Source organism: Manacus candei, unplaced genomic scaffold, assembly GCF_025592945.1.
Source record: "Manacus candei isolate 608988 ecotype Guabito, Panama unplaced genomic scaffold, ASM2559294v1 h1tg000022l, whole genome shotgun sequence".
Lineage (NCBI taxonomy): Eukaryota > Metazoa > Chordata > Aves > Passeriformes > Pipridae > Manacus > Manacus candei.
This window is the reverse complement of record NW_026138070.1, coordinates 5,449,123-5,473,643: the sequence shown is the minus strand read 5'-3', so window position 1 is coordinate 5,473,643 and position 24,521 is coordinate 5,449,123. Positions and strand designations below refer to the sequence as shown.

General features: G+C 57.8%; 1 protein-coding gene across 5 annotated transcripts in view; it reads right to left on the bottom strand.

The window, feature by feature from the left end:
* The window catches only part of AGRN (agrin), a 113,566-nt gene that overhangs the window by 27,574 nt on the left and 61,471 nt on the right, over positions 1-24,521 (bottom strand). For all 5 annotated transcript variants that reach the window (XM_051786408.1, XM_051786409.1, XM_051786410.1 and 2 more), the window contains 10 exons: positions 15,189-15,404; positions 13,751-13,975; positions 11,729-11,953; positions 11,371-11,577; positions 6,209-6,430; positions 3,991-4,185; positions 2,632-2,832; positions 969-1,114; positions 720-825; positions 286-399 (listed from right to left, as the gene is read on the bottom strand). In XM_051786408.1, the coding sequence (XP_051642368.1) occupies positions 286-399; positions 720-825; positions 969-1,114; positions 2,632-2,832; positions 3,991-4,185; positions 6,209-6,430; positions 11,371-11,577; positions 11,729-11,953; positions 13,751-13,975; positions 15,189-15,404 (1,857 nt within the window). The remainder of the gene's footprint in view (positions 1-285; positions 400-719; positions 826-968; positions 1,115-2,631; positions 2,833-3,990; positions 4,186-6,208; positions 6,431-11,370; positions 11,578-11,728; positions 11,954-13,750; positions 13,976-15,188; positions 15,405-24,521) is intronic.

Genomic DNA, 24,521 nt, shown 5'->3' with positions numbered 1-24,521 from the left:
GGTGGGGGGTTGTTCCTCCTCCCATGTAACAAGTGACAGGACCAGAGGAAACGGCCTCAAGTTGTGCCAGGGGAGGTTTAGATGGGATATCAGGGAAAATTTCTTCACTGAAAGGCTGGCCAGGCATTGGAAGAGGCTGACCAGGGAATCACCACCCCTGAAGGTGTTTAAAAAACACGTGGGTGTGGCACCTGGGGACAAGGGTTAGTGGTGGACCTGGCAGTGCTGGGTCAAGGGTTGGACTCCAAGGTTTTAGAAGGCTTTCCCAACACAAAATCCACTCACTTGGACATCCTGCTGCTCCCACTCCGAGCGCCAGGGTCATGTTGTCCGGGCAGCAGCCGTAGATGGTCTGGCTGCAGTGCACAACCAGGAGTGGTGGTGGGGTTGTGGCAAGGGCTGCAGAGGAAGGCAGAGGGGTACAGGTTATTTCTGGCAGGCAGGACACTGCTGGGATGCATGGCCAAGGTATGGATGGAGCAGCAGGCAGCAATTCCTGCAAAACCACCTGGAGATTCTGGGAACAGGCCACGAGGCAAGGTCCTGCCCTTAGCCAGGGAGAGCACAGGGCATGGAACAGGAAGGATGCAGTGGGATCAGCAAATGAACAGGGACACAGTGGGCACTTCCTTGCTTATCCACAGGGAAAGGGCACCAGGCTGGGCACCCCCAGAGCTTGTGCCAGCTTTGGTGGGGAGGGCTGCCATCAGGGGACTCACCACGACAGGCTCCTTGGCCAGTGACATAGAGATCCTGGCGCTTCTCACACCGTGTCTTCTTCAGCTCACACTCGTTGGCGTAGGTGACACCATCGGAGCCACACACCTGCCAGGACAGGGAGGGGCAGCCGCTCAGGGCAGCCCCTGGCACGGGAAGGCGGGTTCCCTATCCCATGGGATGCCCTCTCCTGGCCCAGGGAACCAAGGGAGGAGAAGAGGGGAGGGGAGGGAGGGTGCAGGGGGGCTCACCGGGCTGCGGGGCACGGCCAGGCAGGTGAAGTCGCACACGCAGCGATCGTCCTCGGCGTCCTCGTCCCACCAGCCCCCGAACTGCCGGCACCGGTCCTGCTCACACTCGCTGCCATCCCCGGAGCCAGAGCCCCCCGAGCCACACTCTGCAAGGGAGGACCACCCTGGGGACACAGGGCTCAGCCCCAGCACGGGAGGGAGCGGAGGGGATGGGGCCAAAGCCCTGCCCTGGCCCCAGGATGTGCCCACAGCTGCACACACCTGCCCGAATCCGAGCAGATTCAACCTCCTCGGCACAAGCAACCCCAAAATCCTGGGCCAAATATATTTGGATGCTTATGCCCAGCTGTCAGGGAAGATCCCCCTCTCTCTTGGACAAAGCAGGTTCTCCCACCACTGACTGTGCTGAGCCAACACAATGAGAACTGCAAACCTGCTTTAGCCTGAGGCTTTCCTCCTCCGGCATCACTGCAGGAGCCAAACCAAGGCTCCTGCAGCTCCCTGCAGCTCAGCCAGCTGACAGCCACGCAGGGGAGGGAGGGCTGCCACGGGCCTTGGTGACAATTTAACTCCATGCTTTGATCCCACTCCTTTTCCTGCTCTCCCAAACGTGCTGTGCACAGGGAGATTGCTGCTGCCGATATGGAGAGCAGAGCAGAGGAAGGGACGGGGTTTGGGTTTAGAAGTTCGGTTAGGGAGATATTTTAAGTACCTAAAGCCTGTCCCCAGCCTGGCTGCCTCTCTGTAAGATGCTCAGAGCTCCAGCAGCAACAGAGATGTTGCTGATTTCAAAGGCTTCTTAAAGGGGAAGGGTAGGGGGGGGGGAAGGGGAACCTGGCCCTTTTTATTGAGTGATCAAAGGCTGGGATTTGGCATTACACAGAGAATTATTTAAGCTCTTCTCCCAGAGGGACATCAACCTGAAATTCCCCAAGGAGGGCTGTGATCAAACACCATGTTATGTCTTCCTCTCTCCTTAAGCTCTGCCATGCACTGAAGTCCTTTCCAGCTCGACTACACGTGCAACGAGCCAGGGAATCTCAGCTCACCAGAGCGGGGAGGTTTAGGTGCCTCCCTTACATGAATTCAGCCAGCAATAACCCACAGCCTTCCCCAAACTGGGAAAACTCAGCGGGTTCTTAGCTTTTAGCCTGGCCAAGCAAGGTACAGCCAAGCCCACAACCTTCCCTGGCACTCAGGTAACAGCACCATGGAATGGGTTGGGTTGGAACGGACCTTAAGGATCATCTTGTTCTAAGCCAGTTTGCCATGGGATGTCACCCACTGGACCAGGTCACAGGCCAGGCCCTCAAGCAGCCCCAGAACAGAGGGAAGCAAAGCAGCAGCTGCGCTCCCAGCCCCAGGAATGGCTCTGTTTGCCTGGATGAGACCCTCCAAAGCGTGACATTAAAGCAGCAATAACTCCTTGCCCATCCATCTGGGCGGCATCACCTCCACATTGCTGGGTACAGGGGAAAGGGGGGTGGCAAGCGGGGTGCTGAGTGGGCAGGAGGCACTGCTGGCACACTGTGCTGGGCATTCTGGGGGTCTCACAGGGCACTGTGCCCGAGCTCCACACAGCGGGGCTCCCGTGGCAGCGGAACCCTCCGTCCCCCCTCCCTCTCTCCCCCGTTCATGCACCCCCACACACCCTCACACCTACCATCCTCACAGGGCCCCGTCCTGGCCACCTCGATGCTCTTCTTCTGCTGGCAGGAGGCCACCTGCAGCTCGCACTGGTTGTCGTAGGTGAGCCCGTCGGTGCCGCACACCGGGGCCGGGGGCTGGCGCTCGCAGCGCGGGCACACGCACTGCCCACCCACACAGCGGCTGCCAAAGGAGCACACCGTGCTGCCACACGACTCTGGGGACACAGGGGGGAACACAGGCGGGCGTCACGGGGGCTCCAGTGGCCGGCTGAGCAGTGTCACACAGCTGGGGATCACTGATGTTATTGTTTGATTTGATCGGTGCAAAGGCTCTGCGATGGCCAGGTGCCCACCCTGAGCATTCCTGACCCCCCCATCAGCACCCACGGGCACTGTGTGCCCACCCTGAGCATACCTGACCCCCCCATCAGCACCCATGGGCACTGTGTGCCCACCCTGAGCATTCCTGACCCCCCCATCAGCACCCACAGGCACTGTGTGCCCACCCTGAGCATTCCTGACCCCCCCCATCAGCACCCACGGGCACTGTGTGCCCACCCTGAGCATTCCTGACCCCCCCCATCAGCACCCACGGGCACTGTGTGCCCACCCTGAGCATTCCTGACCCCCCCATCAGCACCCACGGGCACTGTGTGCCCACCCTGAGCATTCCTGACCCCCCATCAGCACCCAGGGGTGTAGTGTGCAACAATTCTTCCTTACACCACTAAGAAATCCCATTTACTCTCGTGGTGTGTTCTGACTTGAGCCCCTGGAGCACTGAGGGTCATCTGTCACACTCAGGCATTCTCTCCCGAATTCAGGGAGGATCTCCACGCACCAGCTCAATCCCTGGAACATCAGACCCAGCTGGACAGGTTTTATGAGGCTCGAATCATTGCTTTTACCCAAACAGCTTTTGCCTTAATGAAGAACCCGGCCAGGGCTTTTAATTCATTAAGAAATTAGCACAGACATTTCCCTGGGCTGGGGAGTGGGGAGGAAACACGGGAACAAAGAGGAATTAACCCCAGGGGATGGAGGCGGAGGGAAAGCCGTGTGTGATCAAACAGACCCTCAGTGCTTTCAGTTCTGATGGTGGCCATTAACACGTTTTTAGCCCGATTTCTTTGCTCAGCCCGGTGGACACTAATCCAATTTCTCTACCAAGTAACGTGTGGGGGGGAGGAAGACACCACCTACGATGGGGAAACAACCAAACCAGCTGGGGATAAAATTCCTCCTAAGCCACATGGCAAGACCCCGCGGGACGAGGCGAGAAGCCCAGGCGAGTGGGTGACCCGCCGAGCCCCGGGTGGGCAGGGCCGGGGGGGGGGCGAGCGGAGGGATGGAGGGGACCTTGGCAGACTCACTGCAGTCTCCCTGGGCGGCCACCAGGATGTTGGTCTGCTGGGTGCAGGCTCGGACGTGCAGCTCGCACTCGCTGCCGTAGGTGCGGCCGTCGGAGCCGCACACGGGCTGGGCAGAGGGCACGCACTCGGTGGGGCACACGCAGCGCCCCGTCTCCGCCTCGCAGATGGCCCCGAACTGGCACTTCCCGCAGCGCTCTGCGCGGAGCAAAGGACAAAGCCGGGAGGTTAAAGCAGCGCCGAGCACAGAGCAGAGACTGCCCGGGCTGGAAGGGACCTGAAAGCCCGTCTCGTTCCACCCCCTGACGTGGGCGGGGACACCTTCCACCGACCAGGTTGCTCCAACCTGGCGTTGGACACTTCCAGGGATGGATCTTGGAGCACCCTGGTCTAGCGGAAGGTGTTTCCTTCCCCCATGAGATGGGCTGTAAGGTCCTGTGCAACCCAGCCTTGGACACTCCCAGGGATGGGGCAGCCACAGCTTCTCTGAGCAACCCTTGCCAGGCCCTCCCCACCCTCACAGGGATGAATTCCTTCCCCATCTCCCATCTAAACCTACTAACGCAGATCTAAACCCACCCAATGCAGAAATGAAACCTCCCTGCTCCCACCTGGAGCCTCTGCAGACACCACAGCTCTCCTGGACCAGCAGCCCCAGGGCAGAGTGGAAGGGAGGGAGTGAGGGCAGGGATGTGGGAGGAGGGAAAGGCTGGGAGGCAGAAAGGCAATAACTACTTGTAAAAGCCATCAGGGCCAGGAGTAACGCGCTGAAATGTCACCGTGGCTGTGTGCTGGCAGAGCTAGAGAGGAGGTGGGAGAGTGTGGGGCTGACAGTAATTATGGGGAGCAATAAATCAGCCCCAGCCCCGGGAGGAGCAGCGGAGCCTCCCCGGCAGCCCGGGGGGAGAGAGCCAGCAGCATTCCCACACGGCACAGCAGCAGGATGGGAAGAGGAGGTTGCCTGGGAAGAGGGATACCACAGTCCCCTCGTTTATCAGGGCACCAGCAGCGCTGGATGCAGGTGTAACATCAAATGTCACAGTGCCACCTCCCCGGAGGGACCCCCAGCCTGCTGCAGACACACAGGGCACACGAGGGCAGGCTGGGGGCAGAGAAGATGTTTATCATCCTGACAACTCCCTCTCCAAGCAGCTTTCACTCCTTGCAGGAGAGCCCAGACTCCAGCCAGCACCTCTCCTGACTCCTGGGTATTTACTAATTCACGGCTTCATTTTCTCCTTCAGACAAACACCCCTCTTTTTTCCCCTCCCTGCCGGTCATTTCAGGAGGAATTTGGCTCCAAGGTGGTTTTCCCTTCTCTTTCTTTCACACGGCAGCTGCTGCCTTGGCATGGGGGAGGGAAGATGCACCAACCCCCTGCTCGGTTCGTGCTGTTGGCCAGGAGGTTTCTATCTATGGCACAAATCCTGCAGCCACACACGGGCTCTGCAGGTCAGGGGAGAGGATGCTCAGGGCAGCCAGCTCCTGAGAGCCAGCCTGAAGGTTTGGGACAGAAAACTGCATTTTGATAAAACTGTAACTAGCCCAGCTCTACCTGAACAGATTCTGTCCCAGGAGAACAGAGTCAGCACAGGCTGTGCCTGTCTGCAAACACTCTCTGACTGGCAAAGCTGGCACAGGGAGTGAGCCTGCAGATGGAAGTGCCTGGAACAGGCTCCCCAGGGCAGTGGGCACAGCCCCAAGGCTGCCAGAGCTCCAGAAGTGTTTGGACAACGCTCTCAGGGACAGGGTGGGATTGTTGGGGTGTCCTGTGCAGGTCCAGGGCTTGGACTCTGATCCCTGTGGCTCCCTTCCCAATGGGGATATTCCATGATTCTGTGCTGTGTAAGGGTCTGAGTTGTATATACAGGGTGGGTTCTTATTAGGGAAGAGGATGAACCCTCCTTACTTCATCCTGTGCCTCCGACCCAGGCACCTTCTCCCCAGGGCACCCTGGGTAAGGCCTGCTGGGTGAGGGGACAACCCACACCTGCCTCCCCCCAAGCTTTCCTTGGTGAGGAAGGCAGCATTCAGGATGGACACCAGATTCTCTCCCACCACCTTCCTACTGAACCTGGAGACACACAGCCCCAAACCCCTCTCTCCCCGTGGGCACATCTGTGCTTAACTCACTGCCTACCCCCCGTAAGGAAAGAGAGGAAGAAGGGGGAAGAGGGAGAGGAGGAGAAGGAGAAGGGAGCCCCCTGAGCTGGTTTCTTACCACAGGGCCCCTTGTGCTTCACCCTGATGTCCCTCTTGAGGACGCAGGCCATGGAGTCCAGCTCGCAGGGGTTGCCGTAGGTGCGGTTGTCGGTGCCACACACGGGGTCGTAGCGGCCCTGGCACACCTGCTGGCACTCACACACGGCCTCCTGGTTCTTCACCACGCACGTGGCCCCAAAGGTGCACTCCACGCTCAGGCAGGGGCTGGGCGTGCCCAGGTCTGCAGAGGGGACACAGAAAGGGCGGCGGGCTCAGCCAGCTGAGCTCCTTCCCCACCCAGCTCCCCCCCGGGCACTGAGCACAGCCAGGCATGCCAGCAGCCCCAGCCACAGCACCCCCCGACCTGCCTCTCCCCTAAAAGCCACAGAGCTCCTGGCCTTGGCCCCAGCCCAGCCCCTGCCCCCTCCATGCCACCCCGACATGCCCGGCTCAGCGTCATCCCCATGCTTGGCAGAGGTTAGGGATGGGAAGCGGGCACAAGATCTTCTCCCTGCACGCCACGAGCGGGACTCCTGCTTCATCTCCTCCACCCCATCCCCGTCCCAGGGACGTTCTGCCCCTAGGAAGTGAGATCAGCAGCACTCACAGAACCTTCAGTAGCCAAAAAGCTCACACAGGGATAGCTCCCTCCACTGAGATCCACGTCCTCAGGGTGCCTGTCCCCTGAACAGCTCATCCTAAGCCCAGGAAGACCTGGCTGGAGAGGACACCTGCATTTGGCTCCACCACACCACCCATGTCTCTCCTCTCCCATCCCCTCCTTGTCCTTCCTCAGCCCAGGGAGCTGCCGTGGGGCAGGATGAGGAATGTCCTCATTTCAGCCCAGTCCTTGGGCAGGTGGCTCCAGTAGAGCCCTGGGACTCCCTGGGGATGGGCAAAGCCCCCTGGCACGGGCTACAGGCTGGGAAGCAGCATTCCCTCTGCTCAGCCATGGCCAAGCAGGTGGCACCTTCCCCGTGGGGATGCTCAGGGGTGACAAGGTGAGCAGCCAGCACTGAGAGCAAAGAGCAAAGGCCGCGTCCAGATCCCTGGCACAGCTCTGGAAATGCTAGCAGGGAAAGCCCTGGGGTCCCTCCCAGGCAGGAATATCCCTCCAAGAATTGCCCCCACCATCCAGGAGCCAAGCCAGGCAGCTCAAAGGCAGGGGGGACAGACCCAGCCCTGCCCAGTGACCCTTCTCGTGCCTCCAGACAAAAGCCCCGAGGACCTGGGGCAAGGAAAGGACACAGATTTGATCCGTGCTCAACACTGACAAGGACACAGGACAAAACACAGGTGGGGAACACACAATGCAGCCAAGAGGAGATGGAGGCAACAGGCAGACACAGCACAGCCCCACCAACACCCGGCAGCGAGGCAGGCACAGAGGGGAGTGTGGTGGGAAAGGGCCCTCCAGAGCCTCTGGAGTGGCACTGGGCACCTCCCCTGCCAGGACCACAGAGCAAGAGCAAGGTTTGAGCCCTCAGGAGCCTGGCTGCATGCTGGCAGCCAGGGAGGAATGGCCCAGCATGGGCATAGGCACGCCCAGATCAGGGACCCTGCTCTTTGGGAAGCACCTACCGAGTCAAAACTTAGAGCTGAGGGTCTGCAAAGGAACAGGGGAGAGTGGGACAGTTCAGGCACAAAGCAACTGCTCCAAGCCAGCCTTTTCAGCTGTGTGCCCAACTTCCCTGCAGCTGAGGAGTGTGTGAGCAGCCCCCAGGGATGGGGAGCAGCAGAGCTCAGCCCTGTGGTGCTGCTCACATCAGCCTCTGCTTCCCTTTTGGAAACATCCATCCCATGATTGTGTCCCCCAAGCACAGAGACAAAAGTTTGCATGGAGAAAGTGCCTCTGATGGACACAATTAGGTGAGAGGCATGAAGCAAATGCATTCCCTCACCTGAAATCCAGACTCACGCTCCTGCCTTGGGGAGCAAAGGAGCAGCGAGTGGGAGCACGGGGAGGTGCCAGCCCTGATGGAGAACGGGGCCCTGACACTCCCTGCCCTTCTTAAGCAGGGAAACAGGCAGAGATGCAGCACATGAAGTTCCTTCACAGCCCAAATCCCAGGCTGTGAAATCTCACACGCAGCCCTGGGCACCTCCAGACGTCACTGGGAGTTTTGGCACCACTGTGGGTGGATGCAACCAGGACCTACTGAGCTGTGCTAGAATCAAGACCTGCTTTGATTCCTGGCCCTTCTCCATCTCGCAGACAGAGAAACCCAGGCACAGAGAAAGCAAAACGCTCTTTCTGCACCCTGGGAGACTCCAGGGTACGGTCTCTCACCTGCTGCCCAGCTTGGAAGTGTTGAAGACCAGGCTGGATGGGGCTTGGAGCAACCTGGTCTAGTGGAAGGTGTCCCTGCCCCTGGCAGGGAGTGGGACTGGAGGATATTCAAGATCCCTCCAACCCAAACCATTCCATGCTTCTGTGCAGACACCTAACCAAGCCCCTGGGCACACTGAGCTCTCCTGCCAGCCCCAGCTGAGGATGCCTGTGGAGAAGAGGCTCTGAAGCTGCCTTGGAACCCATCACACCCCATCAACCCCTGCCTGTGACACCCAGCGGGCTCCGGCACCAGCTCCACAGGGAAATGTTCCTAGGGAAGAACCACTTCTGAGCACAGAGAGCTCCTCAGTGCTGCCAAAAGGCACGTGGTACTTTGCTGGACACCAGAGAGGGAAGCTGTGATCCCTGCAGAGCCCCTGCCCAGGGGGTTGGCACAGACAAGCAGGACACACACGATGGAGAGCAAAGGGACAAGCACCGCAGTCCCAGGCAGGCAGAAACTCTGGGAAGGAGGAGGTGGGGAAGAAAGGGGGGTTAGTTGGGGGCAAAAGGAGAGGTAAGATCAACCAGGAGCAGTCCAGAGTGATGCAGCAGCCCAAGAGGGGCTTGCTAAGGAGTGGGGGGCTCACAGCACCCACCTCTGCTCCCACTCTCATTTGCCTCGAAGGGTCAAGCACCGGACAAGACCCCAGAGCACTGCCAGGCATTCCCATTCCAGCAGCGAGAGTTTGGGGCCAGGGATGGGAGCAAAAGCAGGGCAACCTCTCCATCCCGGGGGCTCTCAAGCAAAACTAGAGAGGTGGGGAGCAGTGAGAAGAGGCCAGGACTGTCACTGGCCACGGAGAAGGGGGGAGAGCCGACCTCCCAGCAGAGATGTCCGGGTAGGGAGCAGAGGGTGATGCGAGGACACAACTCCTTCCTCCACACAGGCAACACTGTAAAACACAAGACACAGACGAGAAAGGAAAGAGAGAGAAAGGAGGAGGGAGAAAGAGGGGAGGGGGAGAGCAAAGAGAGGGAGGGAGGGGAAAAAAAAAGATGCAACTACAGACACCTTCCTTCCCTCCACCTCCTGTCCATGTCGGCCTCATCCCATCCCTCCTTTCTCACCTGCACCATCACGGTGCCAGAATAGAGAAGGATTAAAAACAAGGCTTTTTTGGACTGTTTTGTTTGGCTTTGCCTCCTTTGCTTGGCTGCTGGAAAAGACAGCAGAGAGCCCAGAGTCTATTAGACAGGTATGTGTGGGAGATCAAAACACTGCCCATTCTAACAGGCTCCTTCATTCCCTCCCTTTCCCAGCTCCTCCTGCATTCTCCCAGCACCAAGGCATGGATGAACTCAGCAGCACTGAGCTCACAGAGGATGCTTTCCTAAGCTGATGGGGAGTGAAAAAGCTGCCCACACCTCATGGGGGCTGGTTACAGGACTGCCTGGAGCTGTCACACGGACTTTGGAATCCCAGGCTTTGGCAGACAGAGCCCCAGCTTTGATTGATTCCCCCAGATTATGACCTTTTTTTTGCTGCCATCCCACAAGGACGTGGTTCCTGAAAGCAGATGGGCACATCTGCTGTCCTCACCTGGAGGAAGAGAAGTTGGTGGGAAGCTAAAATAAAGTGAGATGGGGAGAGGAATGGCAGGTGCATCAGGACCACGTCCTGCTGTCTGCTGGCCTCCCTCCATGGAACACGGTGGGAATGATGCATGGCTGACAGCAGAGTCACAAGCAGCACCAGTTCCCTGCTCATCCTAGAAATTTGGGAAGCCTCAGCCTCTAAAGGAGGCACAGGGAAGGGTTTGTGGAGAGCCCAGGGCAGCAGGGCTGCAAATAACCACCCCCTGGCCCTGCTGCTGCAGGATCCCAGCCTTCCCTGTAGGGAAAACTTGGGGAACTGACTCCTAAATATTCACCCACCAGAAACACAGGCAAACAGACAATCCAAAACAACAGCTGTGATTGTATTGAGTGTGATTTTGGGAGCCTGACAAACGGTTTTCAGGCAGCTGGGTCTGGCAGCATTAAAAACCTACAGCAGGAGCACAAAGCCAACAAAACAGATCCACAACATGGGGCCTAATTCCCAAGTACTTCAGGAGGTTTAATGCAGCTGATACCTTATAAAAACATCAGCTTAAAATATCAGGACACGGTTCCAGAGCTAGTAAAAACCAAATGGAGCTGAAAAGAACAGTCCTTCCAAACTCATACAAATCAATCCAGTGATTGCTTTTCAACACCTTTCATTTTCCGTGTGATAAATTTAAAATTGGACATTCCCAACATCCTGGGGACCCAAAGCCCCATCCTATCACATCCTCCTGAAAAAGATCCATTGGAAAGGTCAAAAGCTTCTCCTAGAGACAAGACAAAGACATGGTGAGATCTCCAGAGAGCAGGCACACTGGGAGGAGTTTCTTATGGAGAGCACCTGGAGCTGAGAGAAGCAGGCAGGCATGGAAGGGGGAGAGCATGAAAGGAGCTTGGAGACTGGCACTACCCTGGGAGGAGGAATGAATGGCATGGGCTGCAGGGAGCTGCGTGGTGGTGGATGAGAGAAACCAGCTGGACGTCACAACAAAAAGATTCTCCCCCGTGTTACTGAGCACGTCAGACAGAGACGAGACCACGGGGGAACACATGCACACAACACCACAAGGACTGCTGGAAGGAGAAAGAACAGGGATACTGAGGGCCTGTTGGGACACGAGACCGAGGAGACCCTGTGGCTTGCTCGGTGGGCACCACCCACACTTACCTGCAGCTCTTCCCCGCACGGAAGGACGGGCACGAAGCCGCCGGCAAGGAGGGGACGACGCCGGGAGGGCGCCGGCGCCCCGGCGGGCGGGGGTACCAGCATTCCCAAGGGCAGCCAGTGCCGTGCTTACCACAGGGTCCGCTGTGCTTGACGGGGATGGCAGCCTTCTGGTGGCACTCTGCCTTCTGGCGCTCGCAGTCGTTGCCGTAGGTGCGGCTGTCGCGGGCGCAGACGGGCCGGAAGGCGCCGTCGCAGGCGATGCGGTCGCAGGAGCAGCGCGTGGAGCCGCGGCGGTTCAGGCACACCCCGTTGAACTTGCACTCGTCCCTGCACTTGTCTGGGGGTTGGGGGGAGAGCACGGCACAGCACGGCTCACATCTGCACCCCCAGGGATACAGAGGGGATAGGGGATGGCGGGGCAAGCGGGACGCGGCGGTCGCGCCGGAGGAAGGTCGGGAGCACAGGGAGGGCCACGGAGAGGTACTTACCCTGCTGCTGGCACTGCCCTGAACGCACCTTCTGGATCTCCAGGCCCCGGATGGCCCCCGAGCGCCCCATCACGCACTCGTTGTCGTAGGTGACGCCGTCGTCCCCGCACACGGGCTCCCTCCGGGGCGGGCAGCCCTCGGGGCGCGGCAGCAGCTCCGCCCGCCGGGTGCGGGGGTTCACCCGGCACACGCGGTTCATGTCGTTGAGGACGCCTTTGCAGGGGTCTGTGTGCGGAGCAGGGAGTCAGGCCCCGCCGTTCCCTGCCCGGGGAGGTGTTTCCCGGGCTGGGTTCCTTCTCTGGGCAGCCCCAGTGGCTCCTGTGCCTTCCCCCCGGCACTCGGTGTGCGCTCGGCTGGTCCCTGACACTGGGCTCTGCACCCACAGGACTCGGGTTTTACTGGGCTGCCCACGTGCCCTTTCCAAAGGGAGCACTGATGGGATGAGCCCTGCCTTTTTGCCCAGCCTGAGCTGCCTTCACTCCCCTCTGTTTCTCTCCTGAGCTAGGAGAATCTCCAGAGTCCAAAGGTGGGCACTGCGGGGTGTTTGGTACTCCCATCCCACTCCTTCCACACTCCCTCCCTCCCTGTCTCCCCAAAGTGCTGGAAGAGTCCTGAAAGCAGCCAGGGCCACAGGCTGCCAAGCCCCACAGCTCTAATCTAAGTTTAGGCTCTAATCTAAATTTAGGCTCTAATCTAAGCTTATCTGGATCCCCTTGTCTGATGAGCTGAGCTCACTTCAGCCACACCAAAGACAGGGGCAAAAACAGGTGCCTCCTACCCACTAATCCCTGTTGGAGCCCTGGGATTTATCCCCTCCTTGCCAAGCAGGCACCTGGAGAGTGCTGATTCATTGTCTGCAGCTGCAGAAGCACCACGGGATGTCCCCAGCCTTTAATCCCACTAGTCTGAAATCCAGGCTGACAAGGGGAGGCAACAGTAAAACAAAGAGGGATGTCCCTTTTGGCCATCCCCACGTCCCCATGGCTGGCCAAGGACAGGGTCACAGCTGAATTCTTTTGCTTTGCCCATTTCAGTGTGGAAATTAAGTGGTTTGCCTGTCCCTGCTCTGCCCTACCTCCAGCACATCCTCAAGCCTTACAGCAACACCCAACAGAGTCCAAATAACCCCTTTTTTCCCCAGATTTTCAGGTTCTACTGCCCAGCTGCTCAGCCCAGACTGCCTGAGCTTCTGCTGGTGCCCAGCTGAGATCACAAGGTGCTCAAAAGAGGCCCAAAGCTCATTCTCTGCCCCAGAAACCTGGAGCACCCAGCGTGACATCACCTCCTTCACACCTCCCGCTTGCACCCCTCTTGCCCCACTTGGAGCAGTGAAAGCACAATTCCAGCTCTTCCAGGTTTCCAGCCTGCCCCAACACACTCCCACGCTCCTCTCCCTGGGGTCAAACACTGGTCTGGCACGTGCCTTGGCTGATCTCTTGGTTTTCCTAATGAATACAGCTGCTTTTAATTACCCAGTGCCCACAGCCACCACGAGCCAGAGAGGAATCCACCCTCGGAGCTCGGGACTGTTTGTGCTCCGGGATCTGTGCCTGGCAGGATGCTTTAATTAGCAGGAGCTGCCTGGGATGCTGGTGAGCAGCAGGCTCCCTGCCAAAAGCACAGCCGGGGGACTGCGGTCAGGGGAGCAGCAGGAGGGAAAGGAGGTGGCACAGATGTTGGAATTGCTCTCTAGGTCAGTGGGTCCCGAGCACAAACAATTGCTGCGGGGGACGCACTGGCTTGCTCCGAGTTTCTGAAGCTGTCACACACAGACTGATCTTTTTCTCCCTAAACCCACCCGTTTCTGCCCAAACCAACATTTTTTGCTGTCCAAACTGACCTTTTTCTGCCCAGACTGACCTTTCTGAGCTGACAGCACCGGGAGCGCAGCCACGTTTTCCTCCCCAACCCGTCCCCTTTCCCACTGCTTTACCCTCAACATCCCTAACCCAGGTGGAAACATTTTTAAAACCCTTCACCCCCCAGCTATTCAAAGGCCCCAGGGAGGGGCAGAGGGCTCACCACAGAGGCCATCGAACTTCTTGAAGACGTTCTCCTGCTTGTCACAGGCGTGCTTGTTGAGGTCGCACTCGCTGCGGTAGTCGCGGCCGTCGCTGCCGCACACGGGATTCTCGGGAACGCCGCTGCAGGAGGACGGACACACACACTTGGCCGACTGGCCATCGGTGGAGCGGACACAGGTGCTGCCAAAACTGCAGGTCACCTCTGCACAGGGGTCCTTGGAGCCTGGGGGAGAGAGCAGGGGGGGCACGGCACAGGCGTGAGCGCGGCGAGGGCGCTCCCGCTCCGCGCTCCTTCCTCCCGCGGGACAAATAACCCCGAGGTATCCCGGTATCAGCCAGGCAGCCCTACCCCTCCAACTGCCCAAAAACATGCACAGCACCAATAGATGGCCTCCCAGCAGCTTCAGTCCAGCTGCTCCTGAGCAGAGCTCGTCCCCCCCGATGAGTGGTGGCGCTTGCCCACGGAGACAGGCGGGATGGTGAGGCTGCAGGATCAGCCCCAGCCCCACAAAAGGGAGCTCCCTCCTCACCTGGCCCTTCTCCTCTCCTCTCTAAACCTCTGAGCCTCACTACTGCAGGCTCCCTTCCCTGCACAGGCTCTCTGAGAGCCTCTTGCTCCAGCCTTGAGGGTCCTCAAGGCACCTCCTGCAAACCTTAATTAGAGAAAGAGCTCGAGGAGCAATTTCCTCACAGATGAGGAAGGGCCAAAATTTGCCAGCTTTTTTTTTATTATTATTTTATTTTTTTTGCCTTTTTTTCCCCCTTTATTTGTCACTTTATGATTATGATTTTAAATAAATCTCTCAGTGCTCTCTCCCCTGTGCCAAGAGCCCCAGCAGGAGGGCCGGGTGTGGATTTATTGCAGAGCCAGCACGCCGAGTGAGGGAAAGGTCAAGTTAATTTACTCAAGAGATGAGGAGACCGGGGGGTCTCATTTACACAGCTCCTTGCTCACAGCTGGTGAAGGCCAGGCTGGGGAAGGGCTTTTATCAGCCCACCCAGCCCCTGCATGAGCCAGCTCCCACTTCCAGCTGTGGCAGATGTGACCCACCCTGGGGAGGTGGGGTGGGGCAGCAGGTAGAGATGTCACCCCCTCCCCTTCCCTGAACAGCCTCTGGCCATCATTTCACCTTCTTACTGCACTCTGCTGATCACCAGGGCAGAGCTGGTGATTCCCTCAGTGTCCCCTCCCATCCTCCAGGACATCAGGGATGCCCAAGAGTGGGCTGTTCCTATGGGGCTGCCATGCACCCCCTGAGCAGCCTTTGGCCATCACTTTGCCTTCTTATCACACTCTGCTGATCAGCTGGTGATCCCCTCTGTGTCCCTTCCCATCAGACACGTCCCCATCACCCAGGACCCCACCAGTGATGATGTAAGTGAGCTCAGGACAAGTCTCCCTGGACCCTCCACGAGGAGCTCCTGTCCTCACTCACCACACGGTCCCTTGCTGATGACCTTGATCCTCCTCTGCTGGTTGCACTGAGCCTTCTCCAGCTCACACTCGTTGCTGTAGGTGGAGTAATCAGAGCCACAGACAGGGGCCACCACGACAGGACAGGCTGTTTTCTTGCAGACACAGGAGGCCTGGGAGGGGTCGCTGGAGCTCCTCTCACACACGGCCCCGAACCCACACAGCATCCCCCGGCACACTGCGGGCACAGACACGGAGAGGAGGGTGAGCCACGGCCCCTCTGCCCTCAGGAGGGGTCCAGAGGGATGTACCCACCCGTGCCAGCCCCCTCCTTTCCCTGGCAGAGCAGCCCACACCACCCAGGCTCAGGACAGGGAGTGCTACAGCCCTCAAGGGTACCCAGACTTCCAGGAGGATGCTCCAGGCACAGCAAGGTCCTTTCCTGGCTTAGGGCATGGATTTCACCACCTTGGCACATTGCCTCTTGCTGCCTGCCAGGGGCCAGGGGGTTAAGCTGGGTTCTTCTCCAGGGAGACCACGGGTGACACATTTGGGGTGTGGGGGCACCCAACCACAGTTCCAGAGCCACCCACCCCAAAGCCACCAGAACAAGGGTGTGCCCCACCAGGGCTGCTGTACCCTGGGCTCCCAACTCCTGCCTGTGCCCAGCAAAGACACAGGCAAGCTCAGCACCTGATCCACACAGCACAGAGGCCACGGGGAAGGGCAGCAGGGACTGGAGACTGAGCCCTGCTGCCCTTTGTGAGGCAGAGGATGTGCCAGGCACCTTCATCCCACACGAGGGTAGGGAGGGAAAAGGCTGGGAACAGTCCAAAGGGAACTAACACACCCGTGGTTTTGTCCTCTCTGTGCCCCTTCTGCTTATTGTCAGCATGAACTGGAGACAGAAAGGTCTGTCCCCAGCCCTGCAGCCCAGCAGGGAGGTCAAGGGCAGCAGGGAGGTACCTCTGATCCCACTGCACAGAGGAGCACCCCCAGCACTCCAGGAAGCTCTGCCCAGGATCCCTCTGATCAAGCTGAGTCCTCCACAACACAGCTGAGAGCGTTTTCTGCTCACCAGCAAGGGAAAGGGAAGGCAGGGAACGCAGAAGGAAACGTCCTCACCTGTCTCAGGGTGGGACAGATCATCCCACACACACACACACTCTGCTTGATTTACTGCCGTGTATGCAAAGCAGCCACACCACAACTCCCAGGGAGATGCAGGAATCTCTTTATCACATCCACTAATCAGAGCAGCCAGCACAGGCCAGTTCAGCATCTGAATTGCTAATGTGGCAGGAGCTGTCATCCTTCAGTGGGAGGGAGGGAGGGAGGGAGGGGGCAGATGTCTCCAGACCCAGGGGGCACAGGTGAGAGACAGAGAGAGCAGGAGATGCCAGAGCTTTGTGCCCCTTGGGTGTGCCCCGGGCACAGCCTGACGCTCACAACATGCCCTGCTGGGCAGGAAAATGCCATAGAATCATGGAATATCCTGAGCTGGGAGGGAGCCACAAGGATCAGAGTCCAACCCCTGGCCCTGCACAGACACCCCAACAGTCCCACCCTGTCCCTCAGAGCGTTGTCCAAACACTCCTGGAGCTCTGGCAGCCTTGGTGCCCTGACCAAACCCTGGGGAGCCTGTTCAGTGCCCAACCACCCTCTGGGGGAAGAACCTTTCCCTGATACCCAACCTAAACCTGCCCTGGCATCACCAGCACAGCACCCACCACCCCCGGGCACCCCTCATCTCCCCGTGCCCTCCCCCTCACGCAGCCCCACGTTAGAAATGGAGATTGACCTACATAATGAGAGAAAGAGAAATCATAAAAGGCAAAATAAAATGCTCGGCAGCGGCTCATTTACACTTCAATTCCCGGGCGTTTGGCTCCGGCTGCCTCGAGATTCCCGAGCTCACACGCGCGGCAACAATGCGCCACTACAGGCTAATATCGTGAAATAAAAAAGGAACTCTCTTCCTCTTCTGCCCAATATCTAAAGGCAATTCATCATTTTTATGAAGCTCTCTGGATAGTCTCTCCTGCACTTCCCACTGCTGCTCTTTCTCCCTTTTGATTTTGATTTTTTTTTTAAATGCAGATGAGCTGCGAGATGAGAGGGTGCAGGGGAGGCGTCCGAGGGGGAAAAGCAGGATTTATCCCGTTGCCTCCACCCCCAGGCACAGCTCTGTGGAGCAGGGATGTACCTGTGATGCACCATCAGTCGCAGGGGAGGCTGAGGTGGAGCTGCCCTGGAGCTCAGAGGGATAGGAGGGAGCTGGGGTGTGCAGATGTGGGATGCAGAGCCAGGTGTGGGATGCAGAGACATGAGCAGGATGCAGAGCCAGCCTGGAGTTCAACCAGGTGCCTGCTCGAAGGTGATGGGGAGAGGTGCCCACCTGAAGCCACCAGATGGGAAACCAAGGTGGGAAGCACATGCAGGGTTTTAAAGCAGGTGGCAAAGACAACTCACTCCTTCCTTGAGCTCTTCTGTTCTTGCCTCAGAGTGTGGGAAAGGAGCCTCACACATCCAAGGCAGGGGCTGCCAGGTCTGGTCCCACCCAAGCTGGAGAAGTTTTTGGCAGGAGCCAGTTCAGGGCAGCACAAACCACCCCAAAAACCTCAATCCCAAGACCCTTGCTGCTGGTTTTGGCTGCATTTCCTTCCCACCTGGCTCGCTCTGCCCAGGGAAGTGGAATCACCATCCCTGGAAGTGTCCAGAAAATGTGTGGATGTGGCACTTGGGGACATGGCTGAGTGGTGAACACTATGCTGGACTCAAAGACCTTGGAGAGCTTTTCCAACCTCATTGTTTCCATGTTTCTATAATTCTCTGCACCAACAGCACTTCTGCCTTTGGTCCCTGTGCTCCACAGTTTCCAGCCTGTGAACTGGGCAGGAAAAAAAAAAAAAAAGCTTTCAGCCCTGGACAGGACTTCAGAAGAAATGAAAACACTGCTCATGGCTTTGCCATGTCTTCTTCAAAGACACTTTTAAAATTGTTCTTTTAGATTTGGAGCCAAACTGGGTCCTGTCACCTTTTAAGTGATCCTCCCTCTAATTATTTCACCTGCATATTTTAAAGAATCTCTTCATCTGAAGTGATAAAAGCACTGGTAAACGACAGAAAGGCCACAATGTATCATCAAGTTAATTGGGTCAAGCCACATAAAGAAAACTGCTATTTTATAAGTCTCAGTCTATCCTTACCCCCAGAACTGTATTTCACAAACACTTTTATTTCATAAACACTTCAGGAACATAATATGCCAATAAGTGAGCAAAAGAGACGATATAAAAGGTATTTATTTACCTCCTGTTCCACATCAGCTGAATGTTGTACCAGTGAGCTGTTACAGCCCCGGTGTTTGACAGACACCTTCCCACTCCCTGCCAACCAGCTCCAGCCCTGGGAGAGCAGGAATCACAGAGTCATGGAATGCTTTGAGTTGTAAGGGACCCTAAAGACCATCTCATTCCACCTCCTGCCACGGGCAGGGACACCTTCCACTAGCCCAGGTTGCTCCAAACCCCGTCCAACCTGGCCTTGGACACTTCCAAGGATGGGGAGTCCACAACCTCCCTGGGCAACCTGTGCCAGTGACTCACCACCTGCACAGAGAAGAATTCCTTCCTGATATCCAAGCTAAATCTCTCCTCTTTCACTTTAAAACCCTTTGTCCTGTCACTTGTTCAAGGCTGAGCTTCAAAACTGGAAAGGGCAGCGGGGGCCGTGCAGGGAGGTGAGAGCACAGCTCTGGTTAAATCATCCCAGCGCTGCAGAGACAGGCCACAGCGAGGCATTTGGCAAACAATGACAGCAGCACTTGTCTGGAGCCAAAAAAAGCTCGGAGCTGACCTTTCCCAAACCTCCTGAGCCGCCAGAGATGAGGGAGAGAGGCAGCTCAGTGAGGTATCCATCCAGCACTCCCGCGAGCTGCAGGGAACAAAAGGGAAGGGCTCGGGCTCATTGTCACCACGCTGAATTCCAGCCAAGCCTCTCCCTGACTCTTAGCAGCACTGGAGCAGAAAGGGGATAATAAATAACAACAACAACAACAAGAATAGAAATGAGTTTTCTAGAGAGGAAGGGGAAAGCAAAAAGGTGTCGTCACAAATTATTCACGTCCCCGCGCTTCCCACCCCGGCTGAGCCAGTGGGATTCCACAGGCAGCTCCTCAGCCCCAGGCTGGGCCTGCAGAGTGAAAAGGCTTTGGGAAGAGATCAAGGCTCGGGGAAAGACCTGCCTGGGTTCAGAGCCTCGGCTCCAGGTCAGGTGTGCTGTGCCCTGAGGCTCTGTGAGGATCTGCCTTCCAACCTGCAGTGACCTCCTGGTTCAGGGAACCAGCATAGAGGGATGCTAAGGAGGGCTCCCTGTCCTCTGGCTGATTTGGGAAGGTGAGGGGCACACCAGCCTCTCCTCTGAACAGTCCAGACAAGAGGAAGGACACTGCCACAGCCTGGAGAACAGGCCATCCAGTCCAGCTCCTGGCCCTGCACAGACAGCCCAGCAATTCCACGTTGTCCAAACGCTCCTGGAGCTCTGGCAGCCCTGGGGCCGTGCCCACTGCCCTGGGGAGCCTGGTCAGTGCCCAACCATCCTCTGGATATTTCCTAACATCCAACCTAACCCTCCTCTGGCACAGCTTTGTGCCACAAGCAAAGAAAAGGGGAAAGGAGGGAGGTGACAAGGAGCCTCTGGGAGCCCAACCCGGGCCAAGAGCTGTTGGCAACATCAGAACCAAGCTGCTCCTGCACAAAGAAGAACAACTGCCCACAGCACCAGGTGTAATGACACCAGTCCCAAAGTGCCACCCCAGCCACGACACCTCCTCAGGCAGCCCCTAATTAGCAGCAGGGAGGGACTGGGATGCTTCATTACCAGGGAAGGCCCTGCCAAGGTGCAGCTCAGCATCTCCCCGAGCAGGTGGCTGGTGCTCCACGAGTGGCTGCCAGGGCAGATGGCACCAGCTCCACCTCCTCGTCTCCAACAGTGCCTGCAGATGCCCAAAACGGCTGGAAGGACAGCTGGGAACAGGATGGACCCACTGTGGCCAAGAGGAAGGGCAGAGCCACCCTGAGAGTGGCCACGAGCCACCCACGGCTCTGCTCTGCAGAGGGAGGTGGGAGTTGGTGTGGGGAGGCAGGAGTGGAACAGTGTGGGGATGCAGGAGCTGGGTTGCTGTGGGGATGTGGGAGTTGGTATGGGATGCAGGAGCTGGGTTGCTGTGGGGATGCAGGCAGGGAGGAGGATGATTGCACTGTGCTCTCCCCTTCAGTCCCTGCATCCAAAACCACAGCAGCCAAGGATTCAAAGTGCACATTGCCCTCCCCCAGCCTGCACCCAGCACCCTCCACTCCTCTCCCACCTGCCAGCTCTGGCCATGCTGCCATGTACACCAGGTGCTCCTAAAGAGCTCTTGGACCAGCTTCTCAATCCATCCCCATCCCAGCCTTCTTCCAAGCCTCCTTGGATCGGGGCAGGGAGGATGGAGAGCAGCCTCTGCTTGCAGCTTCAGAGCTTCCAGCCTCAACTCCCCATCCCTTGACTCCCCTGCTTCCAAAACCTGCAGACGATAATCCCCAGCCCCCCCAAGTCAGCAGGTAAGTAGCTCAGTTTAAGTAGGGATTAATAACAAGCTGGCTTCGAGTGCTCTGAGATCTTGAGGTGAGGAGCTGTAGCTAATAAGCCCCAAGCATTCACATTAAAATGTTTCTCCAGCTTAATAACAATAATCATAAATGTAATGTTAGAAGTGCTCTTTTCCAGTGTAGAGAAAAGAAGCTCCTGGACAGCTTGCTGATTGCTTACAGCACCCTGCCAGCTCCTCTGCAGCGCCTGTGCCATGTCCCTGGCAGTGCCCAGACACCCAGAGCAGCCCTGGAGAGGGGCTCTGGTGGGCACACGGTTGGTGGGCACACAGTTGGTGGGCACACTGTTCCTCCCCCTTGGACCAAAGCTTTTTCCTGAGCAGGGATCTCGCTGAGGGATGAGGGAGATGAGGAGGGCCCTGAACAGCCCCGGAGGAGGGGGATGTTGGGAAAACAGGCAGGCAATTCCTGCCTGCTGAAGGCAGAACATTTGCCAGCCTGGACCCGCTCCAGCTCCCGGGGGAGCCCGTCCCTTCTCCGAACGGGCCGAGAAAAACAATCAGAAAAGCACAGTTGGAAACTTAATTGCAGCTCGTGGGTAGGAGACGGGGAGGGTGGGATGTGCCTGCTTGCATGGCTTAAAGTGTCACCAGTGAGAGGAAAGAGGCAGGAGAAGGGGAAGGCTCCCAAGGCATGACAGCCACGCTGCCGTGCTCCAGACACAGCCACAAATCCCTGCAGCCAGGGGTGCAGGAAGGACATGGAGAGAGAGAGACACGTCCCTGGAGCAGACCAGGAAGGTCAGGGCCACCTGCACCTCTGGGACCTGCTGAGGGCTGAGCTGCTGGCACTGGGAATTCGCAGGAAGAGCTGGAACTGGAGAATTCGCCGCCTGTGACAAATGTGCCTTTTAATCTCATGCCATTACACGGATTAAAACCTCTCCCCGTTTGGAAAACGGTGGGTGCTCCCCTGCTGAAGCCATTTAAAGCGTTCTGGGCCGGGAATACAAAGCAGGGAGCAGCCCCTGACGGCAGAGGGGAAGAGCTGGGATGCTCAGGCTCAGCTTCCCATCAGTGCCGGGCGCTGCCCTTCTGCCCTCACCTCCCACCCCTCCCCACCGCCCCCCCCAGGGATGGGGAGGGCACTGAAGGGCTTCCCTGTGCCAAAAGGGCAGCGGGGAACGCCAGCCCCCCGGGATGGAGTGTCAGGATGGCGAGGGCCGGCATTAATTCTGCATGAGCGCGAGGTGCCCGTTGCCATGGAGAGGGTTCGGCTGCCGCTGCAGCCCCCGTGCACGGCGGCTCCTCCACCCGAGCCCACCCTCCCTGCCATCAATATTAATTGCATCAGCCAGGCCTTGCTCGGTGAGGGAGAAGGAGCTGCCTGCCCTGCCCCGAGGGCTGGGAGGGCAGGAAGGGGGGCAGAGCGTCCACCCCGCCCTCCAAAATCACCCCCTCCAAAATCACCCCCAGCCCTCGCAGGGCAGAAAGGCAGAGCCCCTCGGACCGTGTGGCAGCAACACCAACCACACTGGCACCACCACCCAGGCACTTCTGCTCACAGCCCTGCCCCTGGCACGGCCAGAGCAGCGTCAGGGACGTGCTGGCCCCGAGTCCTCAAGCCCTGGTTTTGCCCATCTTCACCCACTTGGTGCCCTGTCACTGCTACAGCGTGGGATAGGGACTTCATGTGGACCTGCAGAGTTCACCTCAATAACAGGTGAGGGGCAAATCAGGCCAGAGGGCACCCAAGGGATGGGGAGGCAGCACTGCTCCCTCCCTCAGCAGGACTGGGCACATCACAAAGTCACAGAATGGTGTTTAAGGTCCCTTCCAACCCAAACTATCTCATTCCACCCTCTGCCATGGGCAGGGACACCTTCCACTAGCCCAGGTTGCTCCAAGCCCCGTCCAACCCGGCCTTGGACACTCCCAGGGATGGGGCAGCCACAGCTTCTCTGTGCCAGGCCCTCCCCACCCTCACAGGGAAGAATTTCTTCTTAATATCAGATCTAAACCTCCTCTCTGTCAGTCTGAAGCCATTCCCCCTTGTCCTGGCATTTCAGGCCCTTTAAACAGCCTCTCCCCATCCTTCTTGTAGCTCCTTCAGGTCCTGGAAGGCCACAGTCAGGTCTCCCCAAAGCCTTCTCTTCTCCAGGCTGAACAATCCCAGTTCTCTCAGCCTTCCCTCAAAGCAGAGCTGCTCCATCCCTCTAATCAACTTGGTGGCTTCCTCTGGACTCGCTCCAACAGCTCCATGTCCTTCCTATTTCCAGTTTATCCATGGCACTGAGCCACACTGTAGTGGGTCCCCAAAGCTTCAAGAACCTCTCTGGAATAAGTCCCCAAAACCACCTCGAGTTTTCCAGGTTCTAAGGATGGAAGGTCCTCAAGGAACTGAGAGGATGGTAATGCATCCACCACCCAGTTTGGGAGCCTCTGGGACACTCTCAGCTCTCCCAAGGATCCTGCTTGCACAGCTCTACACGTGACAGAGACCCCAAGGAAACCAAGGACCAGCCCCAAAACACACCCTGTGCTCTTGTATCACATGGGGGAGACAGCAAGGGGAAAGCCCAGAAACGTGGTGGGCAGCAGCTACAACCTGCTCAAAAAAAAACCAAAATAAAATCTTTGTTGCCAAAAGCCCCCAGATGTGGAACACACCCTGTGGACAGGAGAGCTGCATCTCATCCCCACGCAGTCCGAGGCAGACAAAGGAGGAGCAGGAGGCAAAGTGACCACACAGTCTATAATTGGGAGCCAGGAGGGGTGGGCAGCAAGGAAAAAGGCTGATCAGGGGAAAGATCTGAAAGGCAATTCATGTGCAGCAGGCAGGGAGATGGGAGAGAGCACGGGGAAGGAGAAGGGAGGAGTTGGAAGCATCCTCGTGTTCTGGGGTCTAAAACCATCAAATTCACTCTTGCAAACCAAACATCATCTAAAAAGGCTCTCATTAATCTGTCAGGAGCCCCTGTGAGAGCAGCTCTGGGCAGACTGTCACGGCTCCCAGTCACTGCAGGATTCATCAGCCCCCACTGGGCACAGGGACAGTTTGGATGCACGCTCCACACGGGATGTGAGCCAGCAGCCAACCCTGTCAGCAGGGTCCTGCTGCCCTCCCTGCACACCCCAGCACACATAGACCCCCAAAACCCACCACGGAGCATGAGCCAAGAGCGGGGACCTGCCCACGCAGGGAGGGAGGGAGGGAAAAAAATACCTGGGAGGTTTTAACCTGCTCCCACCTGCCTGCTGTGCAAAGCAGTGTTTACAATCTGGGGAGATTAGAGAGCCTGGAGAGGGAAGGGGGGCTGCAGCAGCCCCTGCATGCCTGGGGGGAACCACAGCTCCTCCCCAGGTGCAGCAGGTCCAACACCAGCACTCGGCAAAGCCACCACACCGTCCTTGGCCAACCTTTTCCAGGCCCTGCCAGCGCCCTGCAGGGTCCTCTGGGGCTCTGTGCAGGGAGATTTCTTGTCCCCTGGGTGCCTCCTGATGTCCTTTCTCTCCCTCTGTGCTTCACACAAAGCATTAAACAGAGCAGCTGCATCCCAGAAGGACAGTCCTGGGAGATGTGAGGCAGAGAGCGAGGGAAGCTTCGGGATCTAACCTTAGCAAGGGCCCAATCCAGGGAAAAACAGGTCCACCTTAGCAGTCCTCTTATCTACTCCTCCTCTCCCACTTAAACCACATAACATGAAAGTGCACAAATTGATCCCCAGGAGAAAGCTCAAACCTCGCTGTGAACGGAGAAGAAAA